Consider the following 15163-nt stretch of genomic DNA (forward strand, 5'->3'; position numbering starts at 1 on the left):
CCACTATGTCTTCTAAAAAGGGCTCTGCAAACTCATTTTCCGCCTTTGTCATAACTTCATGGACAACTTTATAAGTTTCTGATACTACCCCTTGGCACAGATTCACTTTGATGACATCAGGAGTGTCTGTTCTTATCAGTAATATCTCTGAATCCTCCTCCATGTCATCGCTCTCTAATTCAGAATCAATCAACTTTACAGTTGACACTGGAGACTCCTTGACGATGCAGTCATCACCTACCTGAATGATACTGATCTCTTGTACAGGGGTCTGAACATCTGATCTGTCCTTACGATTCTTACATCTGCTCACTGGCAGACGTCGCATCTTTGCCGTAAAGTCTTTAAGGACTCTAGATGAAACAGTAATCATTTTGCTCAGCCTTTTAGGAGGGATAGTGTGGTGAACAGACGGCCGAGCAGAGTGGTCAGAATTGACCATCTCTGTGACCTCCTCAACAACAACAGAAGGAAAAGAACAGCAAAAGAACAATTTCAACAGGGAAAATCGCAAATCAGGCAAAACACCTTCTGAAGAAATTGCAGATGATGCCCTTCCTTTGCTGAGTGTTTGTCAGTTTAAGGCAGGATGCAACAAGATTTGCAACGATGACTTTATGCAGAGTCATAGCACAAAAAACTTTGTCCACACCACCCAGTTCATCACAGAGAACCTTGAAAATGCCTTTTACAAGGTTCTTCAAAGTTTTGGAGGTGATGTTAAGTGTTTGATCCTCCACCTCTGACAACACCGCCTCAGTCAGCCAATCCACTATGGAGTCCTGAAACCTTGCAGTGTAAGCTGAAGGCAGGCCCTCCTTCTTGAATACTCGTGTTACCAGAGCATCAACTATTAAAAGGACTTGTGGCTTCTTCATGTTGTCTGCTGCTTTTTTCTGTGCTGCTCGTTCAACATCCATCTCCACCACTGCACCATGTGCATGAACTACATCCAGTAACGGTGTGCCCTGCAAAGTCAGCAGCACCTGCTCTGTGTGCTGGACATTCTGTACATTGAACCACCACTTCATCATTCCAAGGACGTGTCGGATGCATTTCTTGACATCTACACTATCACTTAATGAGCGTTGAGACTCTGTCTCTGTGGTGCTCCTGTGTGGTTCTTGGAGAATCTCCCCCACATTACCACAAGAAACACTGTCTAACAGGAGTTCTCTCAGTCCTGAAATAAACGCCACATTCTCGCCTCTTGAAAGGTCTCTGAGTTTCTGAAATTCACGGACCTCATTCCCAGCTACCTGTGGGCAGTGTGCTTCAAGGAAAGAGTCCACACGGTCAATGATCTCCTCCATTGGCTGACAGTGACTGCTGTCATTTCTCTCTCTCTTGAGTTGGGTTACAATGCGAAGAATTGCTATTTTGACAAACTGTCTGCCAAAAAAAGCCCTGATCTTGTTTTTAACTTCTCTAAAGGAAACGTTGGGCTTCTGTGTGGTCTCTGCACTTGAGTCACAGCTTCTTAGTTGTTCGTCGAGGTCCATCACGATGTCAAACACCACCGCCTCTGTGTCTTCTCCAAGATGTTTGCCAATCAGTTCCCTCTCAGCTTCCACTATGTCTTCTAAAAAGGGCTCTGCAAACTCATTTTCCGCCTTTGTCATAACTTCATGGACAACTTTATAAGTTTCTGATACTACCCCTTGGCACAGATTCACTTTGATGACATCAGGAGTGTCTGTTCTTATCAGTAATATCTCTGAATCCTCCTCCATGTCATCGCTCTCTAATTCAGAATCAATCAACTTTACAGTTGACACTGGAGACTCCCTGACGATGCAGTCATCACCTACCTGGATGATACTGATCTCTTGTACAGGGGTCTGAACATCTGATCTGTCCTTACGATTCTTACATCTGCTCACTGGCAGACGTCGCATCTTTGCCGTAAAGTCTTTAAGGACTCTAGATGAAACAGTAATCATTTTGCTCAGCCTTTTAGGAGGGATAGTGTGGTGAACAGACGGCCGAGCAGAGTGGTCAGAATTGACCATCTCTGTGACCTCCTCAACAATCAAGCTGGTCAAATGATCTGAACTGTCACTGTGAACATCCTCCTTAATGTCCAGAGCATTCCTAATTGTTTCAGTAACTGTGTTCTTCAAAACAGCTGAAACATGGTGCTGCTCAAGCAAAACGTCTTCCATTCTAATTAATTTCAACATCAGATTTGACACTTCTGAAATCAGTCTCAAAAGCAGCTCTGCTAACAATGCTGTAGTCGCAAAGTCTGGCCGACACAATGAGAGTGATTCCCACCGTTCAAATGTCATCTTTTCAAGAAATGACTCCACTAACGGTTGGACAATAGCCACAATCTCCTCTCTCTCAACTGTCTTCATAGTGACTGTTGGTGTTTTAAAATGAACTAAGCTGAAATGTTTTAAATGCTTCTAATTTGTTGGCTTGGATTGTTTAGTAGCTTTCAATGTCTGTCAAAGTCATGGAAATAATAAAGTAGCAAACCACTTCTTTTGGGTTTAACATCTCTCAGGACCATAACCTCTGTTCATCAAAGCTCAAACCAGCTTTGTATGTAATCTCAAAGCTTTGATGTAACTTCAGAGAACTGTGATGTCATCAGATAATTTCCTGACTTTGAAGTAATGCATGTGATAATTACTGTTGCCAGGCAACTACACCTGGCTGGTTGTAAATCCACACAAATTTGCAGTTACTGAGAAACAAATGACATGACGTCAGAATAAAGGCTGTTACTGTACTTTTTGGAATTTTAAGCCATTTATAAAAGACTTCTGATTTATCATCATACGTCATTCAACTGTGAGAAAAATTAATGTGCAGCTGAGTCAAACATCTGCGATTTATTCAAGATTGACTGTCCCAGAAAATCTTGATATATTTTTCAACTCCTTTTTAGTTTAAGAGCTTCTGGAGTTTGTTGAACATGAACATTAAGCCCAATAAAAATTTACTTCATGAATCATCAGATTAACTGAGCTTTTCATCCCACATTTGGCATCTCTGGGTTTTCAACATCCTTTACAAATTATGATTCAATTCTTCACAGATAACTTTGATTTGGTGGATGGTAAAAGCCTTCACACCCCTTTAACTTTTTCACATTTTCTCACATTACAGCCACAAATGTAAATGTATTTTAAGTGATTGTCCAATACAATGTGCTCCATAATTTTGAAGTGGAAAAAAATGATAGATGGTTTTCAAGTATTTTTTCAGATCCCCTGAGTCGATACTTTGTAGAGCCGCTGCAGATCTTCTGGGGTCTGTGAGTGGCAGCTGATGAAAAACATTCTAGTGTTGCTGTGCTTTATGAGCTTGTTCACAAAGTCAAGCATCCAGTCATCCTACCAAGTAACAGCCATATCACATGGCTGATTGTGTCCCACTTTCATGCAAAGTCATGCCATCAAGGTCAAAGCCAGACTTTAATGGAGCTTCGGGCCAATAGATTCTGGATAATTGGTGGAAGCAAGCTGGTTGAGAAGCTGATACACAGCTGTGTAATTTGCATTAAACATCGATGGCCAACAGAGAGGCAGCGATTGGCTGAACCTCCCAAAGAATGCGTTGAATCTTCAGCACCCAATCTTTCAGCCCTTTCATTGCAAAGAGAGCACACAAAGAATGCAAAAGATACAGTCTGATATTCACCTGTCTGTCCTCTAGAGCTGTTCATATCAAAATGCTTGAAGATTTGTCAACTGACTCTTTCATTAACTCGTTCAGATGCTTCATCAGCTTGAGAGGAGCCATCCGACAACTACACTGTGATCAAGGCTCACATTTTATTGGTGCCAGAAATGAGTTCAAGAAGCACTTAAACAATGTGACACTAAGGTACTGGAAATCTTCTTGACTGAGCAGCAGTGTGAATTTGTCTTTAATGTTCCCTCTGCCAGTCATGCAGGCTTGGTCTGGGAACGCCAAATTAGAACCATAAGAAATGTGTTGAACGCAACCTTTGTACAGTGCCTGGGTAGACTTGATGATGCCTCCCTCAGAACACTGCTATATGAGGCCATGGCTATTGGTAACAGCCGCCCATTAACAGTGAATGAAATCAATGATCCTCAGGGACTGGAACCTATAACACCAATTCACCTAATTTTGATGAAAACTAAAGTTGCTCTTCCTCCCCCTGGAATATTTATCAAGGAGGATCTGTATGCAACAAAGAGGTGGAGAAGAGTTCAGTATCTTATTGAACAGTTCTGGAGCCGCTGGAAAAAGGAGTATCTGCTGAATCTATCCATCAGACAGAAATGGCACTTACCTCGACGCAACCTCAAAGTGAATTATGTAGTCATTATCAAAGATGACAACCTCTCAAGAAATCAGTGGCAACTTGGACGAGTGATAGAGACCTTTCAAAGTAGCGATGGCCTAGTTCGTCGAATTAAAGTGCAAGTTGGGGAGCTAAGACCTCATGAAAAACAAGACCCTCCCTCCAAGCCCTCAGTTATTGAGAGACCAATCCAGAAATTGGTACTCCTTCTTGAGAACTGATTAGAAGAATGAGATTGATAACACTGCACTCGTTGCTTTATTGTATGATGCCACAGTTACACAACTGATTGCTTAACTTGTGATAATTCATTTCGAGTCAGAAATCCTGTACAATTAATTACTTTAGCATATTTGTTCACTTTTTGTACCATGTTTGCGGACAGTTTGAGGTATGGAGGTGTTGCTGGGAAGCTATGAAATGTATTGTTGTAAATTGATTTATGCATTTTATTTAAGAATATCATTAGTTGTATATAATTAGGACTGTACATGCTATATCTGTATCAATTATTAGTGTATTGTTTGTGGAACTCCAGAAAGTTTTTTTTTTTTTTTTCTTCTGTAGTATTGTTGTGAAGTATTGAAACTGTGTTTCGATGATCGGAGTTTGATTATTGAGAGAAAATATATCGACACACTCATTCTGAAATTCTCTGCATCTTCGACTAACTACATCTGAGGGGTGAACAGCAGCGGAGAGAGTTGGCAGCCCTGCCTACTCCCCCTGCACACCCAAAACCTTTTTTGATCTAAGCCCATTGGTTATGACTGCTGCCATAGGGTAATTGTATAGAACCCTCACCCAATTTATGAAGTTGTGGCCCAAACCTCATTGCTCAAGGGTGAAGAACAAATAAGGTCATTCTCCGCATCGAGGGAGACCAAAAGCCGATCCCTTTCTTGTCGCCTTCATATCTAAATCAAATGTATTAACCTCCTTATGTTATTGTATGAGTTACGGCCCTTAATAAAGCATGTTTGATCTTCTTTTATGATATGAGGCAAAAGAGCTTCTAGATGGGTTGCCAGGACTTTAGATGAAATTTTAAGGTCAACATTAAGCAGTGAAATAGGCCTATAGGAGGCACAACCTTCTGGACATTTTCCTTTTTTCAGTATTAATGAAATATTAGCCTCCCTTAAAGGGGACATATCATGCTAAATCCACTTTTTTAGCCCTTAAATGCATTTTTAGAGTGTTTAGAAGTACAGAAAAGTTCAAAGTAGTCTCTTCAGGTGCTCCGTTGATATCTTTATATTCTGTTTTGGTCATATTTTGCGATCGGTTTCGATTTTTCTATTCTCTATTACGTTTTTTGAACAATGACGTCACACTATTCGCAGCGGAACTGCCAAATTAGGACATCGACATTTCGAGCAATCCGCCATTTTTGTTTCTCGCTGCGATTTTGTAGTCAAACCGAAGTTACGAGAGGATAATTCGAAATGTTCGGTTGTTGGATGTAGTAACCCACAAGCTTCGTTACACCGTCTCCCAGCATCAGAACCTTTTCGAAGTGCCTGGTTGAGTTTTATTTTTCACAGAAATGTACCCACATCTGTGGGTAAGGTCATTTTTGTGTGCGCGAATCACTTCAAGAATGACTGCTTCAGCAACCTCCGCCAGTATAAAGAAGGATTTGCCGAAAGACTTGGTCTGATTGAGCGGTCAGTTCCTTCTATCTATGGAGACGACGAACAGAGCACTTCGGTAAGCTGTATATAACGCTAAAAAGTGTGATGATAAGACGTCCCTGTCATTGTTTTGTTAGCATTAGCAGTTGCACCGTCTTCATATGTTAGCGCTGTGTGCTCGTTTTAGATTATAATGTAACTTCTGTGTTAAATAGTCGTTGTAATACAGGCAGTATTGTAGTAGTGGGCATGGATGGAGAAGTTAGTGTAAATATAGTAACACACCATTGCGTTACATCCATATGAAGACGTTGTTCTGCAGCTGCATCATCGTCATTTTCATCTCGCTCCGCCGGGTCCGACTCTGGCTCCAACATGTATGGCTGGATGGACAAATCTTCCCTTGTTGACATTTTGTAAATAATGTGTGAATATAAAGTTTCTGCGCCGTTAGATAATTGTATCTGTTCTATCAAACTACAAAGATGGCCGAACAGGGTGACGTTGAACCGAGTGTCACCTCTGCAACCTGGAGAGGAGGAGGGGTATGAAGTGTCTCATTTGCATTTGAAGAGACCGCCCCAAAACGAGTTGCTCTCAGAAGCACATCAGAAAAGGGGTTGAAAAGGGGCCTGTGGAGCTATAATAATGAGGAATTCAGACCCAAGCATTGCAGTTCCGCTTTATATAGACCACAACTGTATGATTTATATGTAAAAAGGAAGGATTTAAAAGCATGATATGTCTCCTTTAATGTTGGAGGGAGGATACCAGTCTCAGATGAGTGGTTTAGCATATTTAAATAGGGCTCTGTGGGCAGGTCTCTGAATTCCTTATAGAACTCACTAGTGAGCCTATCTGGGCCTGTTGACTTTCCACTTTGAAGAGACATAATGGCCTCCCCCACCTCCCGTGCAGATATTTGAGCATTTAAAATTGCTTTCTCGTCGGTGGACGGGTTGGTAAGATTAATTTTAGAGAACACATTTTTTAATTGTGATTGTGCATTTTCACATTTCTCTGATTGGTATATGTTCTTACAAAAGTCATGAAAAGTATTACTGATGACTTCCAAATTTGTAGAGCAGGTTCCACTCCTATCTGAGATTGAGGCAATTTTTTGAATGGCCCTGTGTTTTTTTGTAAGACAGGCTAGATATTTACTGGTTTTATCCCCATGCTTTTTGTTTTAGTTTGGATGATGAAGGGTTCTTAATATAATCTTTTTTTTGCAATGCTGAGCCCTGTTACCAGTATTTGCTGTTGTTTCATAATTCAACGCTTTTTGCTGCCTATGTATGAGAATATTAAGCCTCTTGCAAAAGCCATACATACTGTGAAATTGAATCCTGGCAGTGCCATCATCAGTACACATTTGAAATTCCAAATTCTTCTCCACAAATGGCAGCTTTAATAAACAGTGCCCAGAGTTGTCTTTTGTAAATTATATTTAATTATATATTAATTTAAATGAGAAGTTCTTCCTCACTAAGATAGCCACATCCCGGCTTTTGTTAGAGAAGGATGAAAAACAGACATGTTCAAGACAACCTTGCTGTAGTTTAAGATGTTCTTTGTCAGAGAGGTGTGTTTCTTGTAAGAGTGCGATATCATTTAAAAAAAATTTTAGAGAGAACAAAACTTTTTTCCTCCTGATTGGTGAATGGCATCCTTTAATATTCCACGTACAAAGCCTTAATATACTACCGACCACAGCACGTTAAATCATTAATGAAATGGGAGGAGGCTGCTGCTGATAAATTGAAAGAAAAATAAGAAAAAAGAAAAAAAAAGAAAGGGGAAAAAAAAACTGAGCCAAACACATTACAACAGATTACTTGAACCATAACACAGAGAACAAGAGCACCAACAGTGCGTTTCAGTAGGGCTTCCCCATTCAACAAACAGGGGACTTTAACTTCTGTAAACATGTGTCCGCTGCACCGCTTAAGTACGTATTTAGTTATTTTTCAAACAATACTAAAAAAAACTGACATTCGCATACCGACAGTCCTGCTGCCTGCAAGTGATGATGATGATGGAGTAAAGGTCGTATGTGAGCCATGTTGGTCAGCGATCTCACCCCAGTCTCGTCCAGAAAAGCCAAAGCTTCAACGTGGGATTCAGCCACCTTAATTCTCCCGTTGTGAGAGATCCTCAGCCGGGCTGGGGAGATGGAGTACTGTACACCAGCCAGTTTCAGTCGCTTCTTCACCTCATCAGACTCCTTGCGTCTGTGTATGACTGCAGCGGAGAAATCCTGGAAAAGCATAATTTTCGATCCTTCTTACATCAGCGGTTGTCTACTGTCCCCGTTCCGTCTGGAAGCCTCAAGCTCCCCGACCGCACCAACGGGTGTGCCCTTTTGATTTTGATCTGGTTAGCCTTGGCTTCTATCTGGAGGAAGGCGGGCAGCCAACTTTCAAAAAACGTCACCGGTCGGGTACCCTCAACGCCCTCGGGCAGCCCAATAAGGCAGATATCCTTCCTCCTGCCTCTATTCTCCAGGTCGTCAATATGTTCACCCATTTCAACCACTTCCTTCTCCAGCGCTTTAAAGATGTGTCACAATAATAGCAATAATATTACTAAGAATAATAATGATGACATTTAATATGATAATAATATTTTGATGAAACAAATTTCAGATAAGAAAGTGACACAAAATGTTCACAGACATTTAAATTGTGACAGACATACAAAATTGAAAATTTCACCAAGAAGAAAATAGTATAACCAGAAAACCACACAAAATAATGTGAAATGACACGTGGTTGGTTTTAGCCTGTACATTTTTGCAGCCACATTTATATATCGTTTCATGCCACCTCGGTAGCAATATTTGTTATAGACTATTAAGCACTTCTGGTTATTGTTAACTTTGTAAATGTGAAAAAGCTGAAACTCAATCTGTAGCTGAAATTACTGGAATAAGACATAAAGATGACTTCTATGACATACAAAATAAACAAATGAACTGAAATTGATGACGAAGACAACAAGCGATAACAAAGAAACACAGAAATACACAAAGGCTGCGAAAACAGACACACAGAAATGAATAAAAAAGACTCAAAGGAAACAGAGGTACTAAACTTTCACAAAAAGTTAGAAATGACCAAAAGACAGCAAAAACTTCTATACGGAGAAAGAAAACCACATGAGAGAACCAAAAAGGAATAGACAACGGAGACAGCGATTACAGAGGAACACAAAAAAGTTACCTCAAAGAGATTCAAAAAGATTGAATTGAAATAGGCACACAAATGAGCTACAAAGTGATAGAAAATGCAAAACAAAACAACCACAAAGAGCCACATGGGTTTGATTCAGGATGGAGTAAGACTCCTGGCTAATAGATGGTATTTGGTATGATATACCCAGATTGTTGTAATAACTGAAATAATAATACTCCTCTGTAGCCTCCAGCAGCTTGTATGTATGTGCCGTGTTGAGGTGGCTGCAGCTTAAGCTTTATTCCTGCTTTGAGTTTCCCCATTCTGTCAGCAGGGCTTCAGTTTGTGTGCCTGTTACCATAACAGCAGGTTTAATAGCAGACAAGTTTAATTGTTCTGAGCTTTTCTCACTGCATCTGCAGAGGAAACAGTTCTGACAGATCCGAGCGACAGCATTGTTGTTGTTTTTTCAGGGAAATGTTTGTTTTTTTGTTTCTGTTCTGTAAAGGGGAAAGAAAAAAAGATGGGGACAGTAAAATTTCAAAAACTCGAACCTGACATTTGTCCGCTGGTCGTGTGTCAAGTCAAGAAATCAGTTCCGAGGACGAGACCTGTGAAGCTAAAGCGGATCACTAAAGAGACCGACAGCAGGTCCACCTCAGACAAGCCTGTGACATTATGTGAGACATCAGCAAACAAGATGAGAATCTTCGTCAACCTCATGCCCATTCTGGCTTCAGCTGAGGAGCCCCAGGAAGAGGACAAGGAGGAGCAAGCGGCGACAGATGAAGGGGACTGCTGCATGATTCAAACAGAACCGCAAACCACCAGCAGGAATGGCCCACCTGTCAACAAATCAGTGGAAAAGGAAAATAATTCAAGACCTTTTTACCCGGGATTGAATTTGAAGAGAGCGGCCAAAGCAAGGCAAATACTGCTGCCGCCTATAAGTCGGCCACAACCAGCTCCTGAGAGGAGTGACCGCCAGAAGATGAACCACACGTCCCTGCCTCCCATCACTTTAAACCTGGGGGCAACAAGCAGCTCTACAAACTCTACTACAACAACAACAACAACAAACACAACACAACAGTGGGCCGGTGACGGACTGGTCTCGGTGTCAGACAGCAGATCCTGGATGAACAATCCTCTGCTCTTTAAAAGTGTGAGTCCAATTTAAACCCGCTCCACTGATCTCAGTATAATCATGACAGAAAAGTACTTTGTTTAGAACAAATTAAAAGGCCAGTTTACTTACTCAGTTGGTGTTTAAGTAACTGACCAAACTCGATACAACAATTCCTGCTTCTTCCTTTGTTTAAATGTCTCCCTCTCTCAAGTCCATCGGCTTTATGGAAAAACAATTGAGTGTTGTGTTGCATGTAGTATTTCAATTGATTATACCTTCTCTGGGGTCAAAGTATCAAAATATTACCCAGCTGTTATTGGGGTTGGCTGAAGTTCCAACCAAGTCTTGTACAGTTTACATCACAGTTTGCACAAAAAATACATTTATAGTCCCAAAGCTCCACTTTTCAAGAAATGTTGTGAAATCAAAACATCTTTGAAACTCGTTTTTGAATTAATGGGCAATAGGTTGCATGTTGGCATGGCGGTTAGGGCTCTGGCCTCGTTGCGAGGAGTTGGTGGATTTGAGTTTGCATATCCATGAGTATGAGTATCCATGGGTTTTCTACGGGTACCCACAGTCCTAAAACGCATACACAGTGGCAAAATGCTTTCGTTTAATTGATAAACCTTCCAGTTGACGACATAACCTCAGGTGTCATCCACACCAACAATTGTATCTTACTGAGTCACATTATACAAGACTAAATAGATGTACGATCAAATCATCTCACTTTAAAATGTGAAGGAAATGTGGAAATGCCGGTCACCAGATTCAATCACAGGTAATGATGGGATCTTCCTTGTAAATAGTTTTCTTCAGTCAACAATGAAACATGTGGGGAAATTATGATAGTTTGTTTTTCTTTGCATTTCTTTAGATGTATGTGTTTGAGGAACACTTGTGTTATTTGCACTGTGTAAATGAATCTGAATGAGAGATTTTTATTCATCTTTTTTTTATTTATCATTTATCTTATTTAGAGAAAATTTATAGCAGTTTTTTGGGGGATTTATATGACATGATATTGATCAAAAAGACTGAATTTAGAAAAATACAAGCCTAAAGAAAGTCAAGTATCTCATGACATTACAAAATAGCTCATTTCGGTTGAATCGTTATCCTTCCTGTGCAGAGATCAGCAGAGTTTCAGCTTCCCGACATCTCCGTGTCCAGCCTGAACGCCCTGCTGCAGACAGTCACACAGAAACTGGAGTGGAGGAGGAGGAGGAGGAGGAGGAGAAGTGATGATGAAGTCCCGTCTCCTCGTCTCCCTGAGGACGTCTGTCGATGGAGTTGGAGTGAGACGAGTGCTGGGCAGCAGAATGGAAACTTCAACATGTACGTTCCATAAAGCGGTGAACCGTTTCACATGTCTGTTTGTTACAACAGGACTGGTGCAGAAAGGGTTTCATATTAATGCTGCTTTTCTTATTCAATGTCGTCATGTTAGATAGCAACTTTTATTGAATGTTGAATACAAATTTTGCAAAACAAATGAAAAAAAACAAGTCTTGTTGCTGCCAACATTTAACCTCAGTACAAGTGAATTCACTCAATAAGACTTTGGTTTCCAGTTGTGAACAACGGCGTCACATGAGTGACTGTCGTGTAAAGAAACACGTAACCAAACCTGTTTGTTCTTTCACACAGAAAAGGAGCAGAGGCATCAATGGGAAGCCGAAGCACAAACAGAGAGACGAGCCTCCCTCCACTTTTCTGTGTTTCCAAGCCCGCAGTCATTCTTAGTATGACTCAGAAAAACACAACGTTGTCCAACGTGTTTCAGTGACTCATGAGAAAAAAAACAAAACAAAACCCAACAGACTGTTTTAAAAAAGAGCACTGGAAATCATATATTTGTATTTTCTTTCAGGACAACACATTCACATTTACACATTTTTCCTACATTAGCATATTTTCAGGAAATTGCACAGCGGATGCATAGATAAAATAATATTCAAGTACATTCAGCGTTTGAGAAATTCAGTCCAAATCGACACGTTCAGCTTAATTCGATAAAATGGGATCATTTATCAATTTCCGACTCATTTTTAGCCTTTAGTCGGCGCATGGCAGAGAGCTGCAGAATTCTAGTGCCGTGTCAGGACATCTTAAACCACATTTGACCTATTAAAAGCTGATTTGGAGTGAAATTCCTCACATACCCTCTAGTTGTCGCGCGTCTATAGCAGCGATAGTAACAACATTGTAATAAATACACAGTGTTTCACAGAGCAGTAACTGCCTGCTCGGGACATTCAGCCGTCTGTTGTGTCTGTGTCAAAGTTGAACGCAAATAAATAGTTTGTCGTAAAAACAATCTTTAACCAAAAGCCATGTTGTTGTGTCTTTGATTGCCCAATCTTTGATATAATATTATGTCTTTAAAATAAACCCGGAGTGTTTGCCATATCATATTTGAATCTAGTATACGCCTGTGTGTCTGGAGACTTTCAATGGTTAAATAAGAGTTCTAAGACTCACTGACGATGCAGGAAGCCCTGGCCTCTGAATCCTGGATGAGACATAAACAAATCTTTAAAAAATACTTAAAATAGTCCATGGCAAAACATGTGCTAGTGGATTTGACCCTTATAATATGTAACAGTTTGTTTAAATGCTAGACAACGGACCAGGAAAAAAAAAGAAGAATTAAAAAACATTTTGACAGAAAAAGACAAAATAAAATGTAAATTTACAAAACAGTATCACATTAAACATCTTTTTGAAACATTTAGGAGATAATAAACAATTAACTTGCAGTACAAGCAAAATCCTTCATAATAGATACAGAAAGCTGTTCTGACACAGTGCTTAAAATACTTTATCCTCTATAAAATCTTCTTAATAATTACAGGTAACACGTGACCAACTGTTGGTGTTTGCAGCATTTTCTTCTTTAAAGTGCTTTCTGCAACATAAAACACGACTGTAAGAGGTCCAAGGATTGAGTCCTGAGGAACGCCACCTGCTGTTGCTACACAGATGACAATCATTCAGGCCAGGAGTTTTCAAAGATGGAGAGGAGCCCACCCCACCCTCACTACTGGGAATAATGCTTCAAGGACAGACTTCATAGTTTTTCACATAATAAGATATGATTGATGACTACAGAACAATATTACAGCCACTGGAAAAATGTTTTAAAATAAAAAATCCTCATGCGCTTTGAGAAAAATGTTGAAATACAATGTTGAGATTTTTCTATTATCTTTTTATACAAACTGGAAACGTCTGTCTCCTCGGGTCCGTCCACATGCCGGCGCGTGTGACTTCTTCTACAAAATGCATTGCAGGCAGTTTAATGAAGTGGTGAAACTATACTTCATAACAGGCTTTATCCCATAAACACAGTGCGGTTATCATCAATAATAGACTTTGGAGAGGCGGTGCAGCCTGCAGCTCTCCGTCGCTCCTCACTGACTTCTTACGGAGAATGAGGGACATAGGCACCGATCCCGGGCTGCTTATAAAATGTATTATTAATAAACACTGAAATTCTGTGTAAAATCAGATGTTTAGAAGCAGTGAGCAACCCTATATAGTCACAATTATGTGATTTAATGTGATTAATTCTGCATCCGAGGGCATATGGTGAAATGGACCAGAGGAGAGGGACGTTTCCAGTTTGTATTAAAAAAAATTAAATAAAAATCTCAACCATGTATTTTGACTTTTTTTTTCTCTGTGAAAAAGAAAAAAAACCTAGCTCGACATGAACTTTTGTTCTCGCAGTGCATGATTTTTTAAAATTTAGTTTTAACATCTGACTTCTTTTTCACTTGAGTGGCCCCAATACTCTTCCGTAGAACTGTTGGAATCCAGGCAATGAAAACATAAAAGATGTTTCTCCTGCGTGTCAGATGGTTTTGACTTTCAAGTATCTATTGAGTCTTTGCATTGTTCTTTTTCTCAGGATCTTTCTAAACTTTTAAAAAGTGAAACAAAAGTCATGTTTTGAACCGGGCATCCTCCCAAACTCAAACCTTCAACTCTCTATGGCGCCACTTGGGTGAGACATGCACTACACTTTGAAAACCACTGATTCAGAATAAAGAAACCACTTCTTTAAAAAGAGAGACTAAAGAAAAGACACAGTGAGTATCAGCTGGGGGGTTGCAGACAAGTGACAGGTGGTGTGAACAAGGCACCAAAGCCATTGACAGGAAAGACCTTTGGTTCTTTCTTCTGAGAATAATCTGAATACTCATAGTCAGTGTATTTTGATTGTTCACTTCCCAGCAGTTTAAAAACGAGCACTCAGGAAGGTGATGTAAAGCATTCGGCAGTTTTTGGTCTACTTCACAGTGAGCTGTCCTGAGAGCTGTTGCCGACTATAAACAGTGCAGAGGGATCCTTGCTGGAGCTCTCTGCTCTCTGCTTGGACCTGCGAGGTTTACTGGATCCTGCCTGAGCGGCGCCGCTGCTGCTGTTGGACTCGCTGCTGGCCCTGCGGCTCGTCACCGGAGACTCCTGGGCGGTTTCTTCCGGCTGTGGTAGTCTGCTCATTGCCATGCTGTTGCTTTTCTCTCCATCAGATTTGGCCTTGCTGGCTTTGGCCTTCTTTGATTTACCTGCTTTGCTGGTTTCAGGGGATTTCCGGGGCAGCTGCGGACTTCTGGCCAGCTGAGGAGAGACTGGTGGGTGTGGGTGGATGATGGGAGGAGTAATCCGGGCCGTGGTGTTTGCCTGCGCCGCGCCGTTGCCGACGACCACGTCTGTAAGATGGTCGTCGTCGGTCTGCTCCTTCGCAAAGTTGACAAACACCTACAAATATAATCCAACTTTAGTGTCACATTGTTTTTCTTTAGTGAAAGACATATCATTTCAAGAACTGCAAGCATAAGTCATTTACTCTCAACCAATTAGAGAAATTAAATCAACGCTTTTTTTATGCGTCTTTTAAGCACTGAAATATGTTTGAGCACTT

At 40.6% G+C, this 15163-nt stretch overlaps 1 protein-coding gene across 1 annotated transcript in view; it reads right to left on the reverse strand.

Moving 5' to 3' along the window:
- Positions 1–11427: 11427 nt before the first annotated feature.
- The window catches only part of abca7 (ATP-binding cassette, sub-family A (ABC1), member 7), a 42623-nt gene continuing 38887 nt past the window's right edge, over positions 11428–15163 (reverse strand). The window contains exon 50 of the mRNA XM_080474123.1: positions 11428–15000. Coding sequence (XP_080330249.1) covers positions 14536–15000 — 465 coding nt within the window. The 3' untranslated portion in view covers positions 11428–14535. The remainder of the gene's footprint in view (positions 15001–15163) is intronic.

Source organism: Lipophrys pholis (assembly GCF_963383615.2).
Source record: "Lipophrys pholis genome assembly, chromosome: 10".
Taxonomy (NCBI): domain Eukaryota; kingdom Metazoa; phylum Chordata; class Actinopteri; order Blenniiformes; family Blenniidae; genus Lipophrys; species Lipophrys pholis.